This window comes from Aythya fuligula, chromosome 7 (assembly GCF_009819795.1).
Source record: "Aythya fuligula isolate bAytFul2 chromosome 7, bAytFul2.pri, whole genome shotgun sequence".
In the NCBI taxonomy this organism is placed as follows: Eukaryota; Metazoa; Chordata; class Aves; order Anseriformes; family Anatidae; genus Aythya; species Aythya fuligula.
The window spans coordinates 10,427,026-10,454,671 of NC_045565.1; the positions used below are offsets into that span (position 1 = coordinate 10,427,026).

The following is a 27,646-nucleotide window of genomic DNA, read 5'->3' on the forward strand; positions in this document are numbered from 1 at the left end:
CATCTTTTCCTGTTGTAAATACTAGTCTGTACAAATGAAAATAATAAAAATTCTGTGTATGCCTTTTTCGTGAACAAGAGACCAAATAAAGAACCAGACTATTCCCTGTTCAAACTTGACAACTTTATGCCGTTCTTTTTCAGTCTTTATCAATCAAAATCACTGAAATAAAACAATGGCACACAGAAGAGCTCTGAATTGAAGTCATGATTGTAAACCTATACCAAAAGTCAAAGATGTCTGTACGCAGTTCCTCATTGAACAATTCCTGGGGTCAATAGCATTTTGAATAGAACACGCACCACAGACTAGCAGATCTATGTCCAGGCACCCTGTGGTCAGAATATGGGGAGCAATGTTCCTTCTGCATTGATCAAAGCAGCTGTTTCTCTTCTAACTTTCCTTTCTCTTTAGTTTTCTATGTTCAGCAGTTTAAGACACTCAGAGAAATCTTTCATAAATACCCAAAGCCCCACTTCTGCAATCAGCTTGATGCAGAAGCCAGGTCCTGACCTTGGGCACAGGGTGGTGTTAGCAGCCAGGGCTCTGCAGGGCTGGAGTCTGAGCATCCACCACCTTGAGAACAGCTTCCCATCTGCTCCTCTTGGCCTTCCACTCCTACTGCTCTGCTCTCTTACGTGGTTTAAACTTCATTTAAATTGTAGTACTTGCCTAGTATTGCTGACAATTTGATTCATCTTTTCTGAGCCAAGCTCCTACTTCTTAAATTTTATATACACCCGCCCCGTATATTATAATCTGCTGGTAAGGGAACATGCATAAAGAATTAAAAAAAAGATTTGCTTAGATGGTCATCATGAATTCCTTCTCTAATCTCTTATTTTTTCTACCTCCCTCCTTCTGAAGAATCTAAGTAATGCCTAGATACCTTTTCTGCTTTGTAAACTTCACTATTATGCTTGGCAATATATTTCCTTTGCTGATGCTCTTTTTTTCTGCTCAGACATGGACCATCTGCCATCCTGCTCACCAAACTACTTGTCAGCTTTAATATTTGTAGTCACTGAAGGATATCGTAGTGTGAATTATTTTCATATTTTTCTCCCTAAACTTTGGTTTAAGGACAGTATTGTATTGTAACAAGAATCTGATTATTAAAAAAAAGCAAAAGCCCACAGCAGATGGGACAGAAGGCATGTACTATAAATTTTCCATGTGCACTTCCTACCACTCGTTAAAACTTATTCAAAATCTCTTTTACCAATCAATTTCAGGTGGTTTTCAGCATTATGATATTAAGCAACAGATTTCAAGTTATCCAAGTTTAATTTTCTCCCCAAGGCTGATCCATTTATGCGGAGAAGTAAAACACACAAATTGTTCCAGTGAAAAATGTGCAGATGATACACAGACTAATGCAAGTAGAGAATCCTTGGAGTAATTCCAGTGGAGTAATGGTAAGGACTGCAGCTCTAGCAGGCAATTTGTCAGCTGATGAAAGACAGCATTGTCAAAAGCAACACACAGTGTAAGGATGTGCTGTTAGCTGTTAAAACATTTTGCTTTATGTCAACACATACATACTAAATGTTATGAGGAGCATTTACATATGAAAGATCAAGATGGGGAAAGCTTTGGAGCCCAGTTATTCTATTCCATTTGATCCACAGCCAGGACTGAAAAGGAAGGGAAGGTTAATGTTGTGGATCACTCTAAATTTCACTAACTCTCATGCTGAGGTTTAAGTAATTCTCACTTTCGTTTTAGTAACTGTCAGTTTCAGTTTAAGCTTAAGTAATTCTCATTTTCAATACAAACTCAGCCGGGAAGTTAAAATATACAGCATCTGTCCCAGGCCTAATTCTGGGAGCAAAAACTCATTTAGAATTCATTTCATCAAGTCTCTCAACTTACGCAACAAAGGATTCCACAGTACATTAAAAAAAAAAAATAAAAATACAACCCAACCATTAAAAATGCCTCTCAATGCCTCTCATTGGAATGTTTTCTTTTCTTTTTTGTTTTGTTTTTTAAATCTCTTCCACTTTGTCAGATCTTAATGATGATCTTATGGGTCTTTTCCAACTTAAATGGAATTAGAGTGGTTAACTATTAGTACCTTGATAAGTTTTAGAAAAATCCTTTCATTTCACAAGTACTGAGCGATATTGACTGAAGAAGCAGGTTGCTTATATTGCATTATTCCATTCGGAGTTGAGATACATATAAAGTATCCTAAATTAAAATCAAAGCAAGGTCTAGTTCTAGCTCTGCAAAGAACTCCTCCTCTCCCCTCCCTCTCCCCCCCCCCCCCCTTTCTTTTTTCTTAGTTTTCTCTTGTGGCAATCACTACCAGGAGGGGGAAAAAATAGAAAGAAAGAAAGAAGTTTTCATCTTTGTATGTGCTGAATTCTGGCAGTCAGCTTTGCAGTGCTGCCAACTCACTAAGTTCAGCTACACGTCTCTGCTGGGTTTCATTTTTTATTTATTTATTTTTTTAACCCATCTGGCAGGGTCAGTGTCCCTGCTGCTTCCAGTGCAGATCTGCCTGAGCTGATACTGAACAATTTCCCCCTAGCAAGAAGCAGTCAGATGGAGAGCAGTTATGACTTGGAGTCTTCCTCAGATTGACATATTGAAGCTTCTTAAACAGTCAAGAGAACCTCTACATGTCACCTTACAACAAATAAATTTGGCTTTTACCTAATTTGCCATATTGTAATTAGCCTGTGGTGGAGTAAGAGATTGCATCTCCCCCATTAATTACTTTGGGAACTTAGAGATCCCAACTCAGATATTTCTAGGGTAGTATGGAAGACCACAAAGTCTATGCTGCTTCACAACACATTCTGGAAAAAAGGCGCCTGATGAAGTGCTGAGTAAAGCAGAAGTCCTGGAGGGAGAAATGAATTATTCCGAATGTACCTTCAAAGGCACAGAATGTTCAAAATATGAGATCCAACTGAAATGGACTTCCACAATCTCCCCAGGCTCCTGAAGAAGTTGCAGAAGAAGTCGTAGAGATGCATCTCTACATTTAGCAACAAATATTATAGTTTCTGGTATTTAAGAGAGTGTCAGAGTCCTTATCGTCATCGCAACTGGGTCCAAATTGTTATTCTTCTGCCTACAAACTCATGTAGTAGCATTGTCCCCTTGTCACAGAAATGATAGTTATCAAATATTATGAATATGCCATGCATCCTATTTTTTATTTTTTTATATTTTGGAATGAACAGGAAAATACTGATTTGTAAGAACTACAAAATAGATTTAAAAATCAAGAGCAAATATTGGTTTATAAACAGAGTCCAAATTCTGAAAGTTCTACTTGTATGACACTGTGACACATAATTGCCAGCTAATGGTTTTCCATTTTTCATGTAGTATTGTCTTTAAGGAATAAATTCTGAAAACAAATGTGTAGATTATTTCTACAGAACTGTACAAAAGCCCTGATATGCTCAGCTCAACAGGCATCCAATTTGGAATTACTGATGACTGCAAATTCCACATCTACAAGGAATGAAAAACTGATTTGATTTACAGCAAGCCACCAATTTCTTTTTTTACCCTCTGTGGAAACACATGAAAGGTCAAAAAATGCTGGTCTTTCTGAAAATATTTGCTATTGTCCATTTACCAGCCTGCTGCCTGACTTACTGTCCCTTCTATCTATTTAATAAACAGTCAATTCATTGTTTAGTTTGAACAGAGAATAAATAAACTGAGCAACCAGGGTCTAACAAAACATCTCCGAAGAGCTGACATGGGCTGCATCAGGAACTTTCAGCTCATGTCTTGGGCCACAAGGAAAAGTCAGTTTGCACTGCTGCATCACACTGTAAAGTGCAGTATGGACAGACAGACTTCATCTTATATTACACAGACTTTTTTTGATGGTCCTCGGACACTTGGAATGACCTTACATATTTGATTAAAGAACAAGTTTTTATTTTCTTACAAACCCAAGTAGTAGCCTTAGCATCTCTCTGAGTTCAGGGATTCATAATCTCTCTTTTAAAGTAAACTGCTAAGTGACTGCTAAGGTAACCCTCCTGAATGCTCCTACTGGAAAAGCTTAAATTCTTGCTACTTCAGAAGAACAAGACTGCAGTCATCTGTCACAGTAGGTAGATTATGTACAGACTGGAACAGCAGCAGGTACATGGAGAGCAGACGCTTGGTCCAAAACTGCCACCTCACTATCTCACTGAGCCCATTCAGGCAGCTGTCCTTGCTCCATGTAGTAGCATGGTAGAACCCAGAGTAGTTTCAGGTAATTTCTTTCATCACCAAGCTATGAGAACACTGTCATTTGCCAGCCCGAGCAAGTTCCTGTGAATAGCCACATTATAAAGGTGCGGTAGGAGACTTGCCTCAGTGCATCTGCAAGGACCCAGCACACAAGCAAACGGTTAACCCAGAATAATTAATTGCACTCTAAACCTACACCAGAACTTGCAGTAACTTGCTAAATAGACATAACCTGAACAAAAGACTAATTTAACCTGCCATCTGTTTTTAAATGTTTGAGCAAAATTTATAAGATTATTACAGAATTGGACATAATCTTTGATCTGTAATAAGTAAAATTCTAGATTATTCTAATGGTATATTCTGGCCTAAACTAAAAAATGAAAAAATAAAAAAAAATCTTGGTTAGCTTTGCATTAAATACATAGTCAAATTGTCCCACCACCTTGTATATATTAAGACATTTGATACAATTATACTTAACAGTTTGACTTAATTTTTCAGTTATTGTGCTTCCAGTGCCTATAAAATTAATAATAATTTTTCTGAGAATGGGAACACTGCACTGGTAAGAAGCTGTTTCACTTGGAACTGTTCAGACATTTACAAAGGTGGCTTAAGATTTCACAATTTCTTCCATAACAAGTCATCTTTTCTCAGAAAGTGTAAAGATAGGGGAAAAAAATCTTAAGGCTTTTAAAGCATTTAAGCCTTCTTTTACTGAACTCTGAATAAAACTTAACCAAAAGGGTTGCTTAAAACTGATAGAAACAGCAAATTAATGTTATTAATAGAAGACAAAAACTTTCAAAGATAACTAACACAGACTGGAATACTTAAAGCCTACACAGTAACTAAAATGTATAAGACCAAAAGTTAGTAAGTTGTATATACATATTTATAAGTCTTTCCAGAGACCAGCAATTCCTTCCAAATGACACTACCTGTCCATGTCCTGACTTGTCTGTCGGCTGCAGCCAGAGCCATTCAGCTGGAGCTCCTCCACCAGCAGGTGCCAGATTCCTACCCTAGAGCCGTTGAGCTTCATAGCAAAAGTCTTTTAAGAAGGACTCATTAAATCAAGAGAATAAAATTCAACAGATCATCTATCAAACAAATTGCAAATTCTGTGAGGTAAACCACAGATTAAATGTAAGTAATTTGGATGCTACAAATGTGTTTAGTATTTTTTACGTGAGAAACAATAAGCACGCATATAGTTTTTTGCAGGATCAAGACCTTGGTCAGTATCATATGTTTTATAAACTCTCGCATCATTTACAATATTGCTGAGCGCTAAGGCAAAATTATCCTGTACCATCTCTAGGGTAGTGCAGTACTGTAAAAATGTGTGTTTTAATGTAACACAGACTTTAGGTCTAACAGCTCATCACTAGAGATGGTTGGGAAACTAGAAAAAGCCTAATCTTTTCCTTCCAGAAAAAATAAAATAAAATAAAAATGACAAGACAATGACCCACTCACTTTTCTATGGTGTGATTTAGGCATTCGTCTGAAGAGAGGAGAATCAAGTCAAGTGGAACAAGGATTGAACCTGTGTTTCACCTGTTACAGGTGAATATTCCATTCTCTGCTAGTTTGGGGTCCCTTATTCTGTATCAAAGCAAAACTTTTTATTTTTCCTGAAGCTGAAAAAGCTTTCCCTGTAAAAATACTGTTGAGGCACGTAAAAAAGCTTTAATACTGCAAATGCAACCTTTTTTCAAGTAGAAGTTGGTTTTACAAATTAAATAAATAAATAAACATTAAATTTAGACACTGCCTTTCACAAACAGCCCACACAGTGGATATTTTCTCATGATAAGCATCAGGTATTAACCTCTTCCTGTATCTTTAGAGATAATTGGAGCCAACTCCTTAAATAAGAAAGTGGAATATGGGCATATGCTCAATGTAAAAGTGCAAATAATGTTTTGGACATTAAACTGTAAATTATATATTTTTTTATTCTATTACACAGCAAAAGTACAAATGACATATATGGACGAAAGGGAAGCCTAAATGAGACTGAGCAGACTGTGCATGAAAAGCTGTCTTTGATCTAGACATTCATCTGGAAGACGGGAAACAGATCAAGCAGTGCAAGGAGATGAGCCTTGGTTTCAGAGGGGGAGTGAAGGCCACTGGCAGTAGGGATGTGCAAGGAAGTCACAGCATGAACACACAGCAACCACTGAATGGGAGCAGGGATTAGCAGATAGTGAAGAGTCACTAACAGAAATGCAATTCAGATGCCGAAGGGAAAAAAGTCCTTTAATCAGGGAAGGAAATAAGCAGATGCATCAGAGTATAAGTTAGGAGGAGCGAAGGAAAAAAAAAAAAAAAGGAAGAAGCTAGAGAGTAGAAAATTTAGCCAAATAGGACAAGAGACGTGCATCTTGAACAGCAGAACATGTAGTACACTCAAGTCTTTCCTTTTTGATGATGATAACCTAGCTGAGATTCCAAAATAGGAAGAATGGGAGGGAGAGGGAAACAAGAACAAAGGGCAGAACTACTTGAAAATAATCAAATGGACAATGGCAGGCAGTATCTGGCTATTATATTCAGTTATTCAGTGGTTCAGTTCTATTTTAAGACCATTCAGAGGTAGACTGTCAAAGCTGCTACTCATGGAAGAAATGAGATTTTTTTTTTTGTCTCCCAGGTCTGTTCTTAACCTGTGACTGATGATGGCAGCAAGCAGTTGGACTTTTTTCCCTACAGCAAGCTGGTACTGGCAGTAAGAGCAGAGTCAGGAGTCTGTGAGCACAGAGCTCTGTGAAAAGGTTGGAAAGGAATCAAATTCCCCAGTGCAAGCCACCACATCAAGAACTGCCTGTTACAATCTGCTCTTTGCTTTTCTCCAGGGAGAGCACTGATCTGTTTTTGTCTTTAAGAAATCATTTCCATGGTCAAGTTTATCACTGAAGGAAATGAATACAGGGACATATCCTCATAGTTGGCAATTTCAAACTCTTACTGGTCAATACAAAAAATGATAGCAAAAAAGCAGTCATACACGGAAGTCAGAATACAATGACATAACCTCAAAGAACTAAATAAAATATTTATCAGTTTTAACAAGATCAAGATTTTACCTTTTTGATCTTTCTGATCCATGGAACAATAGTTTCATAATCTGCTGGTTTTGCACAGTAAGACTGTAGTCAGCATCACTGTTGTATGTCCTCTTGCCAACTATGATTGCTATAGAAGCCCTCAGAAAATCAGCCTAAAAATGCCTTCATGAACCTCAGAACTATCTTTCTTCATAAAAAACAGAAAAAGGTAACTACCTCAATGTGGTAATCAAACTCAAAATAGTGATGACCCCTAATGTTTTCAGTAAGATTACCATCATCCTAGAAAAATAAATATATACATGCTGCCCTCAAAGCATAAAGCATTCACAGCAACGCAGAGCACTTATTGCATTAATATTGCACGATACACTTATTCCAGGTTTTCCTTAATGAGCTGAGATTGTTCAAATGAGCTGACTGAACACTGATAGAAGCTCCAAGTGAAGTGCAAAGTCTAACAATAATTGCCTTAATAAGCATCTTCACAGCAGAGTACAGACGTAATGCAAAGAGTGAAGTTGAGTTTGGAACACACAGACACTTACAAAGCATTAGTTTTGATTTGGGAAGTAGATCAGGACACACAGCACAAATCCTCTTGGAGATGCTAAGATGCTAAGGAGCCCCTTAATGCTTTTACTCTCACAGTAGTTAGCATGTGTTGGACTGATCTTCAGCTTTGTGCCTGTAAGAATCAGGGCAGAGCTTCTCCTGCTGCTTATTGTTGACACTGACACAGTATGGTATAACCGTACTGCAGCCAGGCCAGATTGGAATACCAGCCACCCCATAACTTTGTGGTTTATCTGCATACTCAGTACTGCTTTCTTTACTAGAATCATTTTAACACAGAACACTCATAGAAGAAGGCAAAATGCTCAGTTCAAACTTAGATTTAACACAGGTTAATTCAGAGGCATGAGATTAGTTGCCAATAAGAGAAATCCATCTCTTTTCTCCATGTGTTTTTACTAGCTCCTGCAACAGGCTAGGACATCTTTATGAAATATAAACCATCTCAATTAATCCTGAATCTTTAAAAATCAGAAGTGTGCCTAACTCACTGAGAGAAAGTGAAACAGCATTGCTAAAACAAAATGTTATTTAGACAGCTGAGTAGCTAATTCATAAAGACAGAACCCAATGAAATGAATGCTTTTCAGTTTAATCACTGGCATGTTTTGTGCAGTATTTCTGTGTGCCATCTTGCAATGACCTATCTTTGTTCATACTTTTCTCTCTGAGCATGAAGAACTATGGCTGCTGCACTGCTGAATTTTCCTCTGTAAAAGGACTATAAATGGGATCTCAAGTCAAATAATCAGTTGTGTCCTGTGTCCAGGCAAAAATCAGAGAAGTGTTTTTGAAATAATGTAAGATTGAAACCAATAGTAATGTGGTTTTGGTATGGAGAGCACGCAAGCCAGAAAAGCTAGCTATTCAGACCAACAGGCTAAATGAGATGGTTCCTGAGTCTCCCAGAACATGCACTTTGTACTAAATTTATACTTATGGTTCTCCAGACATGGGACAGTCAAGGGAATCATAACATGTTTGTAAGAACAGCAGGTAGGAGAAGTTTCAGTCTCATCACTTCAGAAGGTGCTTTAGCAAATGTGCTGCACCGCCTCTCATTCACGCACCAAGATGAACCTGGTGCTCATGGAAGAGCAGGCTCGCCAGCTCCCGCGATTCACAACTCTGTCCTTTATATAAGACGGTAACCTCTATTCACAGCCATCTGCTCTGACTGTTGTATAACAAGCCATAGTCTACTGTTGCTGCCATCACATGGTAAATTTCCTTAAAATACACATGCAAAAAACACTACACACAGACCTAGATATTCTTTAGCTAGATGCAAGTCCCAGATTTCACAGATGAATGGTAATTTGGAAAAGGAGCCTTCAAATTCCTCTACATGGGGTGCCTGTAATTTCCTTCTTGATTTCTGTCATCTATGGCTTACAGGAAAATACAGTGATTAAAACTTCTTGTTTGGGATTTGCATTGCTTGATATTTTCATTCTCTGTCTTCCCTGGGATTTATTTTGTGCTCTAATAATAGGATTTTTCAATTTAATTATCATCATTTCACATAGAGACAGTTTTTAAAAAAGAAGTAGAAAACTAAAAGTTGTTTTTTTTTTTTTTTTTCCTCTTTCTTGTTCTGCTTTTTCTTTTGCATACGGCATCTACCTGTCACCGATCACCTTCTCTTCACATATTTCTACTGACATGCAGTTTTAATGATCTGAATTACAGATCACTTATGGTGTAAAAAGACATGGCAAAGACAGACATACTTTAATATTAGCTATGATTTCTGTAGATTAAAAGTTTTGAAAATAAAACAATGTTGAGTAACCAGATGCCAACATCTTGCCTTCCAGGACAAGAGATGAATAAAGAATTGTTGTTTGTTTAAAACTAATGAAATTGTACTGGCCAAATTCAGATTGAATTTTTCTATTTTTCCAAACAAAGCTCTGTGATTTCTTATTTTAATGTTATTTTAGCTAAAACTGAATAAAGAAAGCTATGAAATTGGTAAAGGTTAACAATTCATCTGAAACTGAATTCATACCTAACCCCCTTGAATCTTTCTGAGAAAAAACACCACCAACAACAAAAACATCATCATCCAGGGTTGAGCAATATCAAAACTACATTTTTAAAATCTATTCTATAAAAGTGATAATAAAATAACTAAATAACATCTGTACTGCACATTCTGTATAAGTCACTGTTTAGTTATCCATAGAAACAAATATTAATTCCAGTTGTTTCTTCTCCATTTTAATTTGGGTTTTGAGATATTATGAAACACATTCTCAGAACTGATAATGATTTTTGTGTATGATTTTCTTTGCCTACTGCATTAGTAGCAAATTTGTGATTTCATTTAATTTCTCTTGGGCTTTAACTTTTTGTTATGTTCTGACCAAGAATGCCTTCATGTTTCCATTAATCAATGGCAAATCATTTTACTAACGCGTTGTTAATGTTGCACCTCTATTTTTGAGCATTTCATTCTTGTTCTGCAGAATAAAGCCGAAGCTCCTACTTTTAAGCAAAAAAAAACCCACAACAGAACAGGGAGATTGATACTATTTACACACAATAAAATTGTATGGTTTCAATGCAACTCCATCTGAAAACATCATTTTCTGCAGCATGCATCCTGAGATCTCCACCTGCGCTTTATAAAAGAGGAGGAATAGCATGTCCCTCCTTTGCCCCAGTGTATCTTTTCCTTCTGATTTTACTTTGCTAGGGTTTCATACTCCCTAAACCATGTTTCTATGTGATGCATCTTTTCTTGTCTATAGAAAGAATAATCAAATCTCAAGTGACTGTGTTGCTCTTTTCCTTTATTGCTATTTCTATAAAGCCAATTCCTTCCCTTCTTTCAGTTTTTAATGCATCAATACTAATATAGGTTGATTTGTAAGACACTTGAACTGAGGAACTCTGTTTATATAACCTTAAAAAAGAAAACATAGTTAAAAGAAATGTCATACACACTTGATAGGCTCTGACAGATCTTATACTGACTTGTCACTTTCAGGGAATTCACCTGGCCATTGTCATCAAATAGCTCTTAAAATCAAATTTTACAAGGCAATAAAATATCACCTTTTGATTATTTGTTTTTTTAAAAGCATAGTATGCCATAGTAACATTAATGATTTTTATTGTGAACATGCAGTTGATGTATCACTTCTTTGCAATTCCATTAGTAAGAGTGCAGACAACAAATATTGTTACAAAATAAAGTTGGTCTGCAGCTGCTACCTCCATAAGAATTTATTTATTTTTTTTAACACAGAAGTCTTAATCTCAATAAAGGGATAACAATTCCTCTATAATAAGTTTTGTAGAAAGGCTTAAAAACTTTTATATGTATATATATATATATATATATATATATAGTTTTTTTTTTTTGAGACAAATCTAAGATACAATTCAGGCTTAGATACACATTTCCAAAGGTCCCTCTGGGGTTAAACTAGCCCAATATTAAACTTGCTTTAGAAGGACTTGCCTTCCACCAAATTCACCTCTGGCTAGTCAGTCCTCACATCTTCTGTCTTCCATTCATAACTGCCCCTACCTACAGAGAACCTTTGTATTTTTTCCAACAGGAAGATCTTATTTTATCCTATGTTTCTAGAAAGAAAAAAAAAAAAAAGTAAAAAAGAAGAATGTTGACAAAATCAGAAAGGTTAAATAAACTATTCAGGTTCTAGAAAATTAATCATTCATTAAGAGACTCAAAAGTTTCACGTATCATGCTTATCCAAGTGACTTGACAAGATGAAGAAATTCTATAAATATTTTGCAACTGTCCTCTATTTAGTAGCAGTCCCTTTGCAGACTGCCTTTGTGGGGTCCAGTGCAGTTACCAGGAACTTCAAAGGTAGCTCTGCTTAAGGCAGGAGGCTGTTTCCTGAGCTCTCCAGAGAACTCCAGATTTCTCTTTTAACCTAAGTTATCCTATGATCTTACAAATACAAAACTGGAAGGAAAAAAAGGCAGCTAAGCTCAGATTGAAGCATAAGGCCTTAAGACTAACATAACTGCTACTGTTTCTAGGCAGAGACCTCTTCCTAAAGCCAAGCCTGTGCTTAAAGAAAGCCTCTTAAGTAAAATAACCCAGGGCAGTGAGTTGGACTGATGGGCTGAAAACATGGGCATATATATGCTTTTGCTCAGACACTTCCCACTTAGACATGCCAAAGAAATGCAAAACTAATCTAGGCAAAAAAAATATCAATTGTAGCAATACATAGCATAAAATAGTAATTAAGATGGGGCTGAGGGAGAGTGGGTGGCATGGAGAGGTTTGGGGTTTTGAGGCTTTGAAGATGTTTCTGGAAAAAAGTATTTTATTTTTAAACTATCTGGACTTGTTTTACTTATTTACAGCCCCAGAGTCTTCCGGGAGAGGGATTTTGATCCTTAGCTACATAAAGAAGTAATCTAAGAATGAATAATTGTAAATTCCAGACATGGAGATTGCAGGTTTGTCTTTGATGAGATTCAAAAAGAAACATGATTTGTGTCATGCTGGCAGAGGTTCAAGTATTATACGACCACAGGCTAAAGCTAACGCTATAGGAACAAGACTTCTGACATTTGAAAAAGCCAGACTGACAGACCCAAAGCATAATGCGACTGTTTGTGGAAACTGATGGATAAAGGTATCAATATTGAAACAAGGCGCACATTTAACAAAAAACATAATGGACAAGTTCTGGCTGCGGACAAATTCTGACTGGAATATGAAACCTTCAGAGCAGGGGTGATACAAAAACTGTCTCTAGTGGCTAGTTCACACTGATCATAAGTGGTAAAAATGAAGTATAATCAGCCTGTGGAAGTAATCACATGATGGGGCCAAACACAACTGCAGGAGCATACCTTAACTACTCATAACCTTCCATCTTATTTTTCTATTTTTATAAAATAATGCATTTATTTTGAAATAGGATTGAATAGCATTCCCGATCTTTGATAGGGGATCCCTCTTCAGTTAAGCCTTTCTGGTCATATAGGACAACTCAAATGTCAATATGTCTAATACAAAATTAATATTGCACTTCATAAAACTAAAACACTTTTTTTTTTTTTTTTTTTTTTTTTCCAATTCCCCTATGGGAAATAACTTGCAGTGCTACGTTAGGGATAAAATAGTTGAAGGCTAAGTTCAACTGAATTTGGTAAAAAGAAAAAAAAAAAAACAACACACACAATGCTATATGACATACCATTTCTCAATTGCTTTCTTCACCACTTTGGTGTAGATGCACAGAGACTGGCGCACACTTCGTTGGGTTAGAAACTGGCTGGATAGCCAGGCCCAAAGAGTCGTGGTGAATGGAGCCAAGTCCAGTTGGAGGCCAGTCACTAGTGGCGTCCTCCAGGGCTTGGTGCTGGGGCCGGTCCTCTTTAATATCTTCATCGATGATCTGGACGAGGGCATCGAGTGCACCCTCAGTAAGTTTGCAGATGACACCAAGTTAGGTGCGTGTGTCGATCTGCTCGGGGGTAGGAAAGCTCTGCAGGAGGATCTGGATAGGCTGCACTGATGGGCTGAGGTCAACTGCATGAAGTTCAACAAGGCCAAGTGCCGGGTCCTGCACCTGGGGCGCAATAACCCCAAGCAGAGCTACAGGCTGGGAGAAGAATGGTTGGAGAGCTGCCAGGCAGAGAAGGACCTGGGAGTGATGGTGGATAGTCAGCTGAATATGAGCCAGCAGTGTGCTCAGGTGGCCAAGAAGGCCAACGGCATCCTGGCTTGTATCAGGAACAGTGTGACCAGCAGGGCTAGGGAGGTGATCGTCCCCCTGTACTCAGCTCTGGTGAGGCCGCACCTCGAGTACTGTGTTCAGTTTTGGGCCCCTCGCTACAAGAAGGACATCGAGGTGCTTGAGCGGGTGCAGAGAAGGGCGACAAAGCTGGTGAGGGGCCTGGAGAACAAGTCCTACGAGGAGCGGCTGAGGGAGCTGGGCTTGTTCAGCCTGGAGGAAAGGAGCCTCAGGGGCGACCTTATCGCTCTCTATAGGTACCTCAAGGGAGGCTGTAGCGAGGTGGGGGTTGGTTTGTTCTCCCACGTGCCTGGTGACAGGACGAGGGGGAATGGGCTTAAGTTGAGTAAGGGGAGTTTTAGGTTAGATGTTAGGAAGAACTTCTTTACCGAAAGGGTTGTTAGGCATTGGAACAGGCTGCCCAGGGAAGTGGTGGAGTCACCATCCCTGGAAGTCTTCAAAAGACGTTTAGATGTAGAGCTTAGGGATATGGTTTAGTGGGGACTGTTAGCGTTAGGTCAGAGGTTGGACTCGATGACCTTGAGGTCTCTTCCAACCTAGAAATTCTGTGATTCTGTGATTCTGTAGCACTTTGCCTCAATATAAAAATTGATCAAATGGAATATCTGCAGCCTAGATACAACTTACCTTTCAAGACTCATTGGTCCAGGCAGGTCTACTCCAGAACACTATAAAGGATAGTACATAAGTACATTTGTACAATTTATGCTGTATACAAGTTTCCAATCCTATAGCTACACACAGGACTACACATGCCTGAAAAATGACTTGTATATAAAGTTATAAAGCATCTTAAAGTTGTATTTATAATGTTGAAAATATAACTGCTCTACCATTGCCATGAACTGTGCTTTTGGAGAGAAGTTAGCTCAAATGGAGAAAGATGAAGCAATGTTTCAAATACACTCTTATCATTTCCTTTCAGCAAGTCCTATTTCACCTTTTTGCCCTGTTAGTCCTTCCTCCATACACAAGGGAGAGGATGAGTGAACAATAATTCGCAGGCCTGTCCTAACTAGGACTGACAGATTCCTTCTTCTTGACAGTGACTGTGAGCATGAGTTGTACTGTCATGCAGCCTTTTTTCCTTTTTGGCACATTATTCATTTTTGGCACATATTCATTATTCATACGATGGGTGAGCAATTGGCTAATGGGCAGGGCCCAAAGGCTTATGGTAAATGGGGCTGCGTCAGGCTGGCGGGCGGTCACCAGTGGGGTCCCTCAAGGCTCCATTTTAGGGCCGGTACTTCTCAATATTTTTATAAACGATCTGGATGTAGGAATAGAAGGTATTTTGAGCAAGTTTGCTGATGACACCAAACTTGGAGGAGTTGTGGACTCGAATGAGGGTGGAAAGGCCTTGCAGAGGGATCTGGACAGGTTGGAGAGCTGGGCGATCACCAACCGCGTGAAGTTCAATAAGAGCAAGTGCCGGGTCCTGCACCTGGGACGGGGAAACCCTGGCTGCACGTACAGACTGGGTGATGAGACGCTGGAGAGCAGCCTAGAAGAGAGGGATCTGGGGGTCGTGGTAGACAGCAAGTTGAATATGAGCCAGCAGTGTGCCCTGGCAGCCAGGAGGGCCAATCGTGTCCTGGGGTGCATCAAGCACGGCATCGCTAGTAGGTCAAGGGAGGTGATTGTCCCGCTCTACTCTGCGCTGGTGCGGCCTCACCTCGAGTACTGTGTGCAGTTCTGGGCACCACAGTATAAAAAGGACATGAAACTGTTGGAAAGTGTCCAGAGGAGGGCTACGAAGATCGTGAAAGGCCTGGAGGGGAAGACGTACGAAGAACGGCTGAGGTCACTGGGCCTGTTCAGCCTGGAGAAGAGGAGGCTGAGGGGAGACCTCATCACAGTCTACAACTTCCTTGTAAGGGGGTGTCGAGAGGCAGGAGACCTTTTCTCCATTAACACCAATGACAGGACCCGCGGGAACGGGGTTAAGCTGAGGCAGGGGAAATTTAGGCTGGACGTCAGGAGGGGGTTCTTCACAGAGAGGGTGGTTGCACACTGGAACAGGCTTCCACTGGAACAGGGAAGCGGTCACTGCACCGAGCCAGCCTGTCTGAATTTAAGAAGAGATTGGACTGTGCACTTAGGCACATGGTCTGAACTTTTGGGTAGACCTGTGCGGTGTCAAGAGCTGGACTTGATGATCCTTAAGGGTCCCTTCCAACTCAGGATATTCTATGATTCTATGATTCTATGTACCAGTGGCAGCTCAGAACATATTTACTTCCAAGAATCATAAACAATCCCACAAAACTCAAGTGAGCTAGACTTGCTTATAAAACTTGAGTGACACCAGTGTTGGCTGAATGCTGTCCCGACACAAGTGAACTCATTTGAGTGTTCAACTTCTGGAACTGAGGCTTGCATCTGGAAAAATTACTTCTTTCTGAAGCCACCTCCAAATGCACCCTTTAGTATCCTTCAGCAGTTCTCCTGCTAATCTAAAACTACACATTCAACTACAAAACTAAATTTTTGCAAAGCAACACCAGACGCTTTGGAGACGGTCATGTTGCACTTGACTACTGTGTCAAAATAGTGTCAAATACTTTTTACAGTCCTCTGGTTATGCAAATAGTAAATATGACCTCTACCGAGTGCTAACCATCAGTGAGACGTTCATTTTTTTCTCATGGAAAGAAAGGTAAATACTTTACTGATTTAACTCTTAAATAAAATGCTGATATTATAAATGTTCAGCTGCATCATTTTTTTTTTTAATATCTACCTTGCAGGAGAGTCATGCTTAGAACAAGTGTATATGTGCATACCTACTAACACTATGCCTACACACAGGAACAGGCCTGAGCAAAAGCTTTTTCTCCTTTGAATGCAGATGTTTAAATACAAGTTACATTTCAAAACTGACTAGGAAAATACCTGGTTCACATTAGCCTTCTTAATTTATATTGGCAGAAGGACCATTCTTGGGCCACAGGTGTGACCAGATCTACGTCAACATCAAACAAATAATATATTTCTAAATGCAAGTGTTAATAAATACAATTAAATTGCCTTTTATAGTCAGAAGTTGTCAACAAGGACATTTCAGCAGAACCTTAGCTTATGGAGCAGAATCACTGCTCAACAATTTTATGGAAACACTACAGTCAGAAAACAACCAGTGTGGCTCCCAAGTTCAGACAAACAAATCTGTGCAACCAGCACAATGCTGCAAAAAAAATCAACAATGTTTGCAGCACGTAAACACCGTAGGGCTTTTGGCCTTGTTAGATGCATCTTAACACAGAAATATTTTTCTGGGCTTTGTACTGCATCAACATCAGTTTCAGTGAAACACTACAGCTCTGCCTTAGAGAGAATACCACCAGAGTTCCATGTTTAAAACATGTCAGAAAGGTACCACCCTGCCCCGTTGCTAATTGAGTTACCTTTCCCCAACTTTTGGGATGCAAAGTACCTTTTTTGTTCACACATACACAACTGCGATGTTTACACATGCACACACAGCTTGGCAGAGATAAAATATACCTATTCATTATAGGCTCTGCACTTTACAGTTAAAGGTCAAGCAAAAACAAAAAGCTAAAACAAATACAAGGCAAACTAGAATGGAGGGTATACAACATACAGAAATACAAAACAACAGGTATCTTTGGCAACAGGCTTTCACATGAAAAAGAACAAGAAAATAAGCAGAAAGCACAAAAAAGACTTGAAGAACAAGCATTATTGTTCAAAAAACAGAAACAAAACAACCAAAATGACATTTTAAAGAGCACCCAAAAGCAGAAGACTTTAATACATTACATTTTCCAGGTATAAGAACAAAAATAAGAGGATGGATATGACCCTTTCCTGTATGTCACTTCATCTAAAAATTTAACGTGAACCATATTAATTAGCAAATGGATTTGGTTCCAAGGAATTAATCTTGCATAATATTTTTTGATAGTCAATATAATTTAAAAAGTGGGACTGTGGAGTAGGAAAACATACACGCAGATGGCATTTTGGCACATACTGACCAGTGTAATAGAAAGTTATTTTCCCACCACATTAAAAATGGAAAGCACACCTTTACTTCACAAATACAGAACAACATCATTCATAGAAGTGAACGGGTTTTGTGTAAACTGAAGGAAAAGTAATGAATGATAAAATAAGACATCACCTATTTCCAAAGAGATGATAATCTCTGCAACTCCAGAAAATACGCACTTATTTTCTTTGAAGGAACCACTTTGCAGCCCATACTTGTTTTCCTTTTAGATTATGTAATTTTACTTGTTCTTGAGTCAAAGGGAGGAAACATGAATGTTTTGGCTTTAATCACTGACAGCATCATTCCACATCATAAGAAATCTAGTCCCCCGATGGCCTGCTCTGCTGCGACAGGATGTTTTATTAGCATGGAGACTGATGGATGTGTTTTTATTTATTTTTAAATGTTGTAATCTACAAAAGCAATACTGGTCCCTGCATGCAACTGCAGTGGTCCCTAATATACTTTTTGACAATAGGCAAAGGGTCATCTCGCATAGCAAGAACAGCCTCCAGCACGGGATAAAAATATAAGAAAAGCATTTGACGTACTTGGATCTGACAAGATTGAGTCGGTTTTCGGCAAAAATTGGTCACAGCGGACTCCTTGGTAGCCCTCTTTGCACCTGAGAAAAAGGGGATAAATGACAAACATACGCATGCGATAGTAAAAGGTTAATTTCAAGGTAGCAAAATCAACTGAAAATTTCCCTTTCAATGCTGTGAGGGACTTGCAATATTCATAGTTATTTGAACTATTATAGAAGCAAGGTAATTAAAACACAACAGGACCACATAAAATCGTTTGTCTTTAAAGAAATTCTTTTCAATCCTTTTTGGTTATTTTAGAAACTATCAAAAGAAACATCATTTAAGCATAACCTTTATTTAAATATCAAATTAAAACTCAATTAAATATCAGTTCAATGATCAAAGAAAAACCCTCAATAAAATAGACATTCGTAAATAAGTTAAGCCCATTAGATAGAACAAAACTTTAAAAAGCTTCTACATTGTACAAAACAAGAGATTTACAACTCATTCATCTTAGGATGTTTAAATATGCAGTGAACACTTATCTAGCCATTAATTTTAAGACTAGTGCCTACTGTGCTTAAAAGATAATGTGTTTAGGCTTGATAGACAACGTCAGACATTGCTTGTAAGTGAACAATCTTAGATATCTGTGGCATTCAGTTTTGAAGCACATAAACCAGAATATCTCACTGCCGCAATAAACCTGAAATTGCTTTGACTAATATTCTAATACTGTTATTTATCTTGCATCCTTACTTTGAAGAAATTCCATTTGCTGCATTTGGACTGTTCTCAGAACAGTCTTTTTCATTTCAGCTAAGCATATCAGAATCGGGCCTTTAATTATTTATTCGTTAAGCAGTTTAACAGAGAAAAGTGATGGACACTTTAATTATAAATGATAGCAACAGGGACTACTTATCTCCCAACGCTCCTGCACATCATATAAACAATATGCTCAAATCAACATCAGTACCTTCATTAGGATTGACAACTGTATATGATAATGTCAGGAACAGAAGTTCTGCTCCTTCACAGTGTTTCTACTCAGGCTTCCTCTAAAAGTTGCCTTTTAAAATGCTTTTGGATTAACAAATTAATGTTTCAGAGAGAAGTGCATCTCACCAGCACTGATTTAGGGGTTAAAAACAACAACTTTGTGAGTAAAATATAAGTTATAAGAATTCCTACCAGACCCAACAATCTACAGTAGAAGGATTTAAAAACGTATTTTTTCAATACCTCCCTGAAGGATACCTAGTGCTTCTTTGTCATTGGGACCTGCATATCTATAAAATGACTGACTGGAAAAAAACTGAATTTGGATCCTGTGGCAGTGATCTCAAATTGTCAGTCAAGGAAAAAACATTCTGAAGTTATATATACACAAACACACATACATATATTTATTTTTTCTTAATGCAGCATATTGAGTTAAAAACTGGCCACTATTCAGAAAAACTGAAGAAGTCTTCATATACTCATACACTGTTGCATGTGTTTTTTTTTATTTTTTTTTTTTTTTCTTTGTGTTTTTTTTTTTTTTTTTACTCAGATTATAAAATACCATAAGCAGTCTCACATTGAACACAAACTTTCCTTCTCACTCTTGAGGAAACTTGGTAGACTTCATCTCACAGCTTAAGAACAACCTTCAAGGATGGTGATATTCTCTGCATTATCATTTTCTATTAACTTCTGGATGGACATTTATACCTACCTCATTTGCTATTGCCCTATTACAGACTTAAAATTCTCTGTATTGCAGTGTTAGTCTGCAAGCCGAACCAGGGTTCATCACCTAGCCTAACTCCACAACTGAAAGCTTTGCTGCTACAGGCAACGACAGAGTCACAGAGCAATAACTCCTGGAAGAGCTGTGTGTGACTACCACCAGGCAGGACCAGGCAGAGTGATGCTACAAGTACTGTACAGCAGCAGGAGCTACCCCTTCCCATCCTCTCTGACAGCCAACACGGCCATCTCAGCCAGCAGCTCTGCTGCCGTCCTTTTATATCATTCCACCCCTCCTCATGTAAAAAAACAGGTATTTTATTGTCTCACTTCACAGCTGAGAAAGAATCTGCACCATTTGTTTCAGCTGTCAGATGGTCCAGGTAACTAATTGCTTATGCTGGAACTGAAGGAGAGAAACTTTGCTCCTATTAGCTGCCAGGGCAGGCAATGAACTCGGGGGTCTCTGTTCCAATTCCACCAACTGTATCAAGAGCCAAGCCAAACACCAGTCTTTTACTTTAGAAAAATGTTTTTCCTGTCTGTCAAAAGCAGTAACTGGAGCTGTGAAAATTCTCTTTTCCCTTTAATGTTGTTCACAAGGGTACATTTTACCAGCTGCAAATTCTGCAGAGGCCTATTAAAGTTGGTGTCCTTGAAAACAATCTAGATGCAAGACTCCTGTACTGGTAAAGTATCACACAAGTACTAAGTTAGATGTGTTTCCATGGCTTTCATTTCCTGAGTTTGTAGGAGCGATGGGTTGGAACAGAATATCACAGAGTCCCTCAAATTTACATCTGATGCCTTGTAAAACTGAGCATCCTTGGTTGCTGACTGGATGTGCACTGCCTCAACTACGCTATGCAATCTGCAGATAATAATGGGACTGGCTGTCATATCAGCTATTACTTCTGTCCTGGCTATATCATACTACTGCTCATCTCCAACAGCGTGAAACTGGAGCATACAGTAATCAGATGGTTGACTGAGTTGGATGCATCTTAAGTAACATTTTCACTTACCTGTTCATTTCAATGAACATGCCAAAACAAGAATTTATTTTTGTTATTTTCAAAACTGAATAGAGGTGGCTGATATATCAAAGAATAAACAAAATCTTTTAATATAAAAATGTAATCTTTACACTAAGATAATAGCTTGTGTTTTAAAAGATACTAATGTTTTAACAAAGATAAAAACTAATTTATCTAGTTTCATTATCAAATAATTTTTGAAATCTGTAAGACATCAAGTAATAACAGTACCTGCTCTGTCAATATCACACCACAGTTTAAATCTTTGGAATAAAGTCTTGTGAAATTTAAGTCTTGTAGAATACACACATAACAGATATAACGCTGAAATACAATAAAAGCTGCTCATGTCGTGGCATCCTATAATCTTTGCTAAAGCATATGCTGTCCATCCTAAAGTGCCAGATGTGATAGTTGTGCCCACGTTACCTGACAAGTGTACGTGTTGCTAATTGCATCATGCCTCTAAGGAGGAAAACCAAACAAAAAATTATTAAAGCAACAGTGTTGTGTCAGATTTAGAAGTTCAGAGAAGTCCAGTTTAGGTCCTTAAACACTGCCATGTGCAGTGCAAAGGATCACATTTATATTTGTGCATGTATTAGAAAAGCTGTGAGCAATCAGGAAAATCTTCAGAAATACTCTGATACAGATGAATGTACAAATGATCATTTGATTGTATAACAAGCAAGGGCTTATTAGAAATGGCTTTAGAAAATAAAAGAAAAGAAAATGAAACTAGGATAAGACATTGCTCATAGTGAAATGCAAGCTCTGACCTGTAGGTGGGACCCTATAGCAAAGGGCTGAAAGCATTGTGTAAGCTCTGATCCAACACCAGAAATCAGGTATCTTCTAAAGCACTTTACTCTATGAACAGACTTGGGCACGTGCTCAAGTGCAGACCATGGTGATAGGCTCTTTAAATAGCATTAATTAAAGACTAAGTGCAAAGTAAATATGAAAAGGGAACTCACTATTTTTCACTCTGATTTTCTCCCCAAGTAACTGTATCTGTCTTAGCTCTGGACCAAAATTATCAACAAAAGTTTAAGAAGGATTTAAATTATTATGTTTAAATTAAAGAGGTATGAAAAGAGAATTCTAGATAAAGCTGATCTGTAGCTACTGAAAATCTAACAACCAGTACATGACTAAATGATAGTTACCAAATTCAGCCAGAATTATTTTATTATATATTCTTCACATCCTTCACTTTCTAATATACTTTAATATGATGATTTTTAAGGTCACCAAAGACAAGCTTCATTGTGTATTACACTTACAGAACCACCCACAACATACATGTACTTTCTGTGAAAACACATGCAGAAGCACATTTTCTCAATTGTGGTAGTAGGTTTGTTTTCCTTTTTTTTTCTCTCTTTTTTTTTTTTTTCTTTCTACTCTACTCAAGCACATTCACACTTAAATATCAAAAAGTCAATTACTTTCTCATGACACTATTAACAGCCATTGTACTGAAAACCAGATGCCAGGTAACAGCATATCCTGTATGTTTTAATTGTTCTCTGAGACAAGCATCAGCGATCCTGGTAAAGAAATATACCAATGGTTTACACATTTTGATCAATATTTGTTTTCACACAGAGAATGCAATACACGTTATCCTGGGTTAGAGCACCAGTTATGCAATAAATATATATTGCAAGCCATGACATTTTATGGGCTACTGGGTTGTACTGGAGTTTAGCCTGGAATATGCCATAAACAATGAAAAATAAGTCCTCTGCTCTGCAGGTAAGCTAATGATAGGCTTCTCTGCTTTCAGCTAGAATGACCTTAACTGTAATCAATGGAAATTTGTATTTATTATTGTAACTGTTGTAAGGCAAAGATTTCGTTCACAGGGAAGAAAAAAAATCATCTCAACAGTGAGGGTCAGACAGGGCAGCCTGTGCACTGACCTGAGAAGTAAGAGATATGCATTCCATTTTTGGTGTGAAAATGAAGCATGAAAGAAAGACTCAAGCCCAGGTTTTCTATATCCCAGAAATGCAACGATCACTTGATTATTTTCTATAACAGTACTTCCTAGAATAGATAACCAGAATCATTTAGGTTGGAAAATGCCTTTCAGATCACCAAGTCCAACCATCACCTAACAGTACCAAGTCTACCACCAAAGCACATCCTACATGTCCATGTGCGTCCACACATCTCTTCAATACCCTCTAGGAATGGTGACTTCACCACTTCTCTGGGCAGCCCGTCCCAATGCCCAACCATCTTTTCCACGAAGAAATTCTTCCTAGTATCCAGTCAAAACCTCCTGAGGCTGCCTCCCTGCGTCCCACTGCCTGAGAAGTGAGAGCAGCACCTCCCTCACCACAGCACCCAGGCAGCTGCAGGGAGCAATGAGCCCTGCTCCAGCTTGAGCAGCCCCAGCACCACAGAGGGCCACCAGGACCTAAGCACAGAACCTGGCCCCGCCAAACCAATGAACACACAACTTCAACAGGGTGCAAAGAAACTTCCATCACAGTTCTAATCTAATCTAATGCAGGAACAGGTGAAATAGCCATGTGTCAAGCCTCAGAAAACTAATACTGTTATCAGGTGGTGTTTACACCCAACAGTGTTTGTAGTGGAATACAAAGCAGAAGTAATATTGTAACGCAAAGTGAGCTAACCATTATTGCAGACTTCTCCAGAAATTGCCACAGACAGGGCACATGGTGAGCAGAGACGACTCTTTTCTCTTTGCTAACTTGTTCCTGTAGTCTCACAATGGAAAGACTTTTTGAAGTTAATATGACCTTTCCAATATTGTCTCATAAAAGGTTCATGCAGTAACTTACAGGCAATCTGTTAAAGGAAGAGCCATGGCTTTTCTTGGTTGTGAGAATGCAGGTGGGCACTGGGCTGCAGGAGCTCAGGCTGCAAGCGGTCGGGTCTCAGTAACATGAGCGGCAGGAGGTGCAGAAGGGAAGAGGAGGAGGAGGAAGGGCGACAGCCCTGATACAAAACCGGATATAAGAGCCTGACATAGCAACAGAGGAAACTGCCCTTCATTAATTCCTCCCTTGATCTATTTAGCATCACATCATATGTAATTTAATAAAGCTTAATCTCTTCCTAAAACAAAGCGCTAGATTGTAAAACTAGATTATAAAAATGCAGTTTCTCCTCAGTGATTTTCATTAGCAAAGATGGAAAGGTGGTTTACACGCTAATAGAACTGTACATTCGAAGGATCCTTTCTGAAGGCCATATCACTGATGATGTGCTCTTAAACATGATTCCATTTGCATTATGTATTGAAGATGCTCATTCCTCTCATACCTACAGCAGCAACACAAACTCATTTCCCTGCTAAGATACTCTTCAGTTTCATAAGCAGTAACAAACTGCATTCTAAAGATTTTTTTTTCTAGAATCTAGAATAACTTCCACCCAGAGATGAAACTTTCTATATAATAAAGGTTTCATATTCAGGGTTTGAACATTTATTATGATTTTTTTTTTTTAAGACCTTGCAATCTATGTTGTGATTAAATTAAGGCATGCATCTGACTTTCCTTTTCCTTTTTTTAAAAAGAAATAAGGTTCTTTATTGTGTAAAGAAATAGTACAATTCTTACAGAATGGACATTATCAACTTTGGGGAAAAAAATCACCGTTCTGTCAATTTTCTTTTAAAATCCTGCAATTGTTAAAAGTAAGTAGAACAAGTAACCACAAAGGAAATTATATTGAAAATGCAGCCAGGAAAGGGTGAAAAAGTTTTCCTATATAATTCGTCCTAAAACCAGGCTAGCTGAAACACTAACTTCAATAGAGAAATTGAATCAGACTTTTTAAAGTCTTTACTTATTGGTATAATTCACTATATTTTTCAGGCTAGAAATTGTCAGTGCACCTCTCTGAAATAGGGAAGTACTATTATGCACTTGTAGCAAATGCATCAAGATTTAAAGGTCAAACCTACAAAAACCTATGTCATTGCCTAGATTTGGATAATACAACTTTCAACTCATTTGTTGACTCCAGTCTTTCAGGTTCCTTTAGCTTCAGAGAAGCTAAATGGGGATACTTTAGTAAAATTGGAATTCTCTAAATCCTCTGTAGGAACCATTGAACTAAATGAGCCTTTTAGCATTTAAAAAGAAGTTATATGAATTTGATTTAAATGCCTCAACCAAGGTTATGCAGAAACTACCAAATTATCATTTCTCTACTGCTCTGGATGGTTATCCTTCATTTTTCACAAAGGATAGGTCAGAAAAAGAAATAAAAAAAATAGCAAGATGTGTTGACAAAGCCATTCAAACTGTCCAGATCTGTGGCAACAATTCAGTAACCATTCCCTCTCCTGTCACCCACAACCAGCTTTTTCATTTGGTGTTGCATGAAAAATTAAAAACAAAACAAAACAGAATTGTTGCATTGTGCTTGACTATAACATTGACTTAAAATTTAGGTTAGCATTTGTATCCTGAGAGATATGGTTAATGTATAACAGATGTAAAAGAAGTAAATAAAAGTAAACTTGGTATCAAATTTACTTGCAATATACCCACAGGCAGAGGGGCTGCATCTCAAACCAACACACAGGCTTCATGTTTTTCCTGTGGATGAAAATTATCTCCACCCTCATAATAGGGACAATGAAACCCTTAAGAAATATTTTTTTCCTTTTGTTTTCATAAAATATATATCTGGATAGAAGTCACAATATTCATAACACTTTTGAAGTGACAACTTCGCAAATGACTGTAGTTTAGTTTCAATGGTCAGATTCAAGAATGAAAAACAGCTTTGAAGTTTAATGTAGTCATGTTTCAAATCCACTATAGTCACATATGTAGAAAGCACTGGGATTTCCAGAGAACCTAGTCAAGCTGCTTATCCAATCAAATCTATGTAATTACTTAAATCCATACAAAACAGGCTGATGCCTAACTTCAGCACTGAATGGAGTTTAACTGATGTAAGCCTCCAGCTGTTGGCTGCTGCCACATCTATTAAGTGTGACAAACCTTGCTATGTAGCTTCAAATGAAAAGTTTACTTATAATTAAGCTAGGATGAATTCATTGATTTAAATCATATACTTTATACAACAGAATTTGTCATTTACATCATATACTTTAACAACAGAATTTCTGGTTTTAAAGACCTTTATCTTCCTCCAGCTGAAGACTGGTCTTTAAGTAAGACTGTATTCAGGAACCATCAAACCAGAGCACACTGGAATGACTAGAAAATAGACATCACAAGTATCATCCGGCTTGTTCAGTAATCAACAGAAATGAAATCTTGCTCCATTCTTAGCTTAATAACGCAAAGTGATAGTTTATTGTGTAAGAGAAAAATTCAAATCTGATAGGGCTGCATTACTGTGCTGAAAGAAAAACAAAAAAGCTAGAAATATGCACCACGGACAGACTGCTCCTGCAGTCATTCACTATAAAGAGACCCAGTGGCCAAGACTGACCAGCATTTACATGCCAAAAATGATACATCTGTTAAAGAAATCTAGGAATCCTTCTGAAGTATTGCCAACTATTTTGCCCTTGCAATATTCCAGTGAAAGGAAAGAAAGATGATAGGAGCAAAGATACATTTCCATCTGAAATTCAAACTAAACAAAACATTAGAAAACCCCCCAATTTTATTTTTTATTTTTAGTAGTGTGTTGAGAACCACTGACTTCTAGTATTCATAATGAAACTGGATTTGGAGCACGACTGGAAAGAATAATCAAGAGTATGCCATCAGTGTTAACAGGGCCAACGTCACAATCACCTTACGCTAAGCCTGTTTAAATGATAGAATCATTAAGGTTGGAAAAAACCTCCCAAATTATCTGATCCAACGGTTCCCTAACCACCAATATTACCCACTAAACCATGTCCCTAAGTACCACGTCCAGCCTTTACTTAAACACCCCCATCATGGTCCCAGGAGAGTTTTCCTTTACCAAATAGAACATATTGTTTAGTATCAGATTTTTATTTTTTTTTTTTTAATTTTGATTTTTTTCAGCTGTGTTCTATAAAAATCAAATATTAGGAGGTGAACAAGCGATAACACTTACTCAACAAAAGTTCATACAGACTTCTAATTCCACATAAACAGTGCTTACATTACTTTTGAACTCTGATTAGGACAGACAGCTCTGGACAGGCAACATTTGTTTCACCATAGAAGTTTAGATGTAAAAAACAATTTTACTCCAAAGAGAAAAAAAAAAAATCAATATCTGGAAAAAAATATTTCAAAACAGGGAAGATTTGAATTGGCTTAATCAACATTTCTCATTTTTAAAAATTCACTTTTTCAATGTTAGCTTTTGTTACCTTATATTAGTGCTGGAATAAGAAAATTTACAGTCTGTATTGCATAAATTGAGTCCCTAGTGCCAATTCTAACTATGAGTTGAAGATCTGAAAATGCTAGTTTAACATCAGTAGAGATGGACAAGTCTAATGGAAGATTTCAGAAGCAACCCTGGCAGTGACTGCACTTCAGAACTGTAATTTTTTGCATTCTCTTTTGCTTTTTGAAGGAATATTTTAGTTCTGCCCTATATCTTTCAAATTTAATTTGATGGACGGAATTCGTCACAACCTTTCCACAACCATTATAAAAAGAAATGTTCTCTTCTCCTTAAAAGACTTCAATCCATAAACCACAAAGCATGAGAAATG

At 37.8% G+C, this 27,646-nt stretch overlaps 1 protein-coding gene across 2 annotated transcripts in view; it reads right to left on the bottom strand.

Moving 5' to 3' along the window:
• Positions 1-27,646, bottom strand: part of NRG3 (neuregulin 3) — a 411,171-nt gene that overhangs the window by 91,305 nt on the left and 292,220 nt on the right. For both annotated transcript variants that reach the window (XM_032190922.1, XM_032190920.1), the window contains exon 3: positions 18,215-18,288. In XM_032190922.1, coding sequence (XP_032046813.1) covers positions 18,215-18,288 — 74 coding nt within the window. The remainder of the gene's footprint in view (positions 1-18,214; positions 18,289-27,646) is intronic.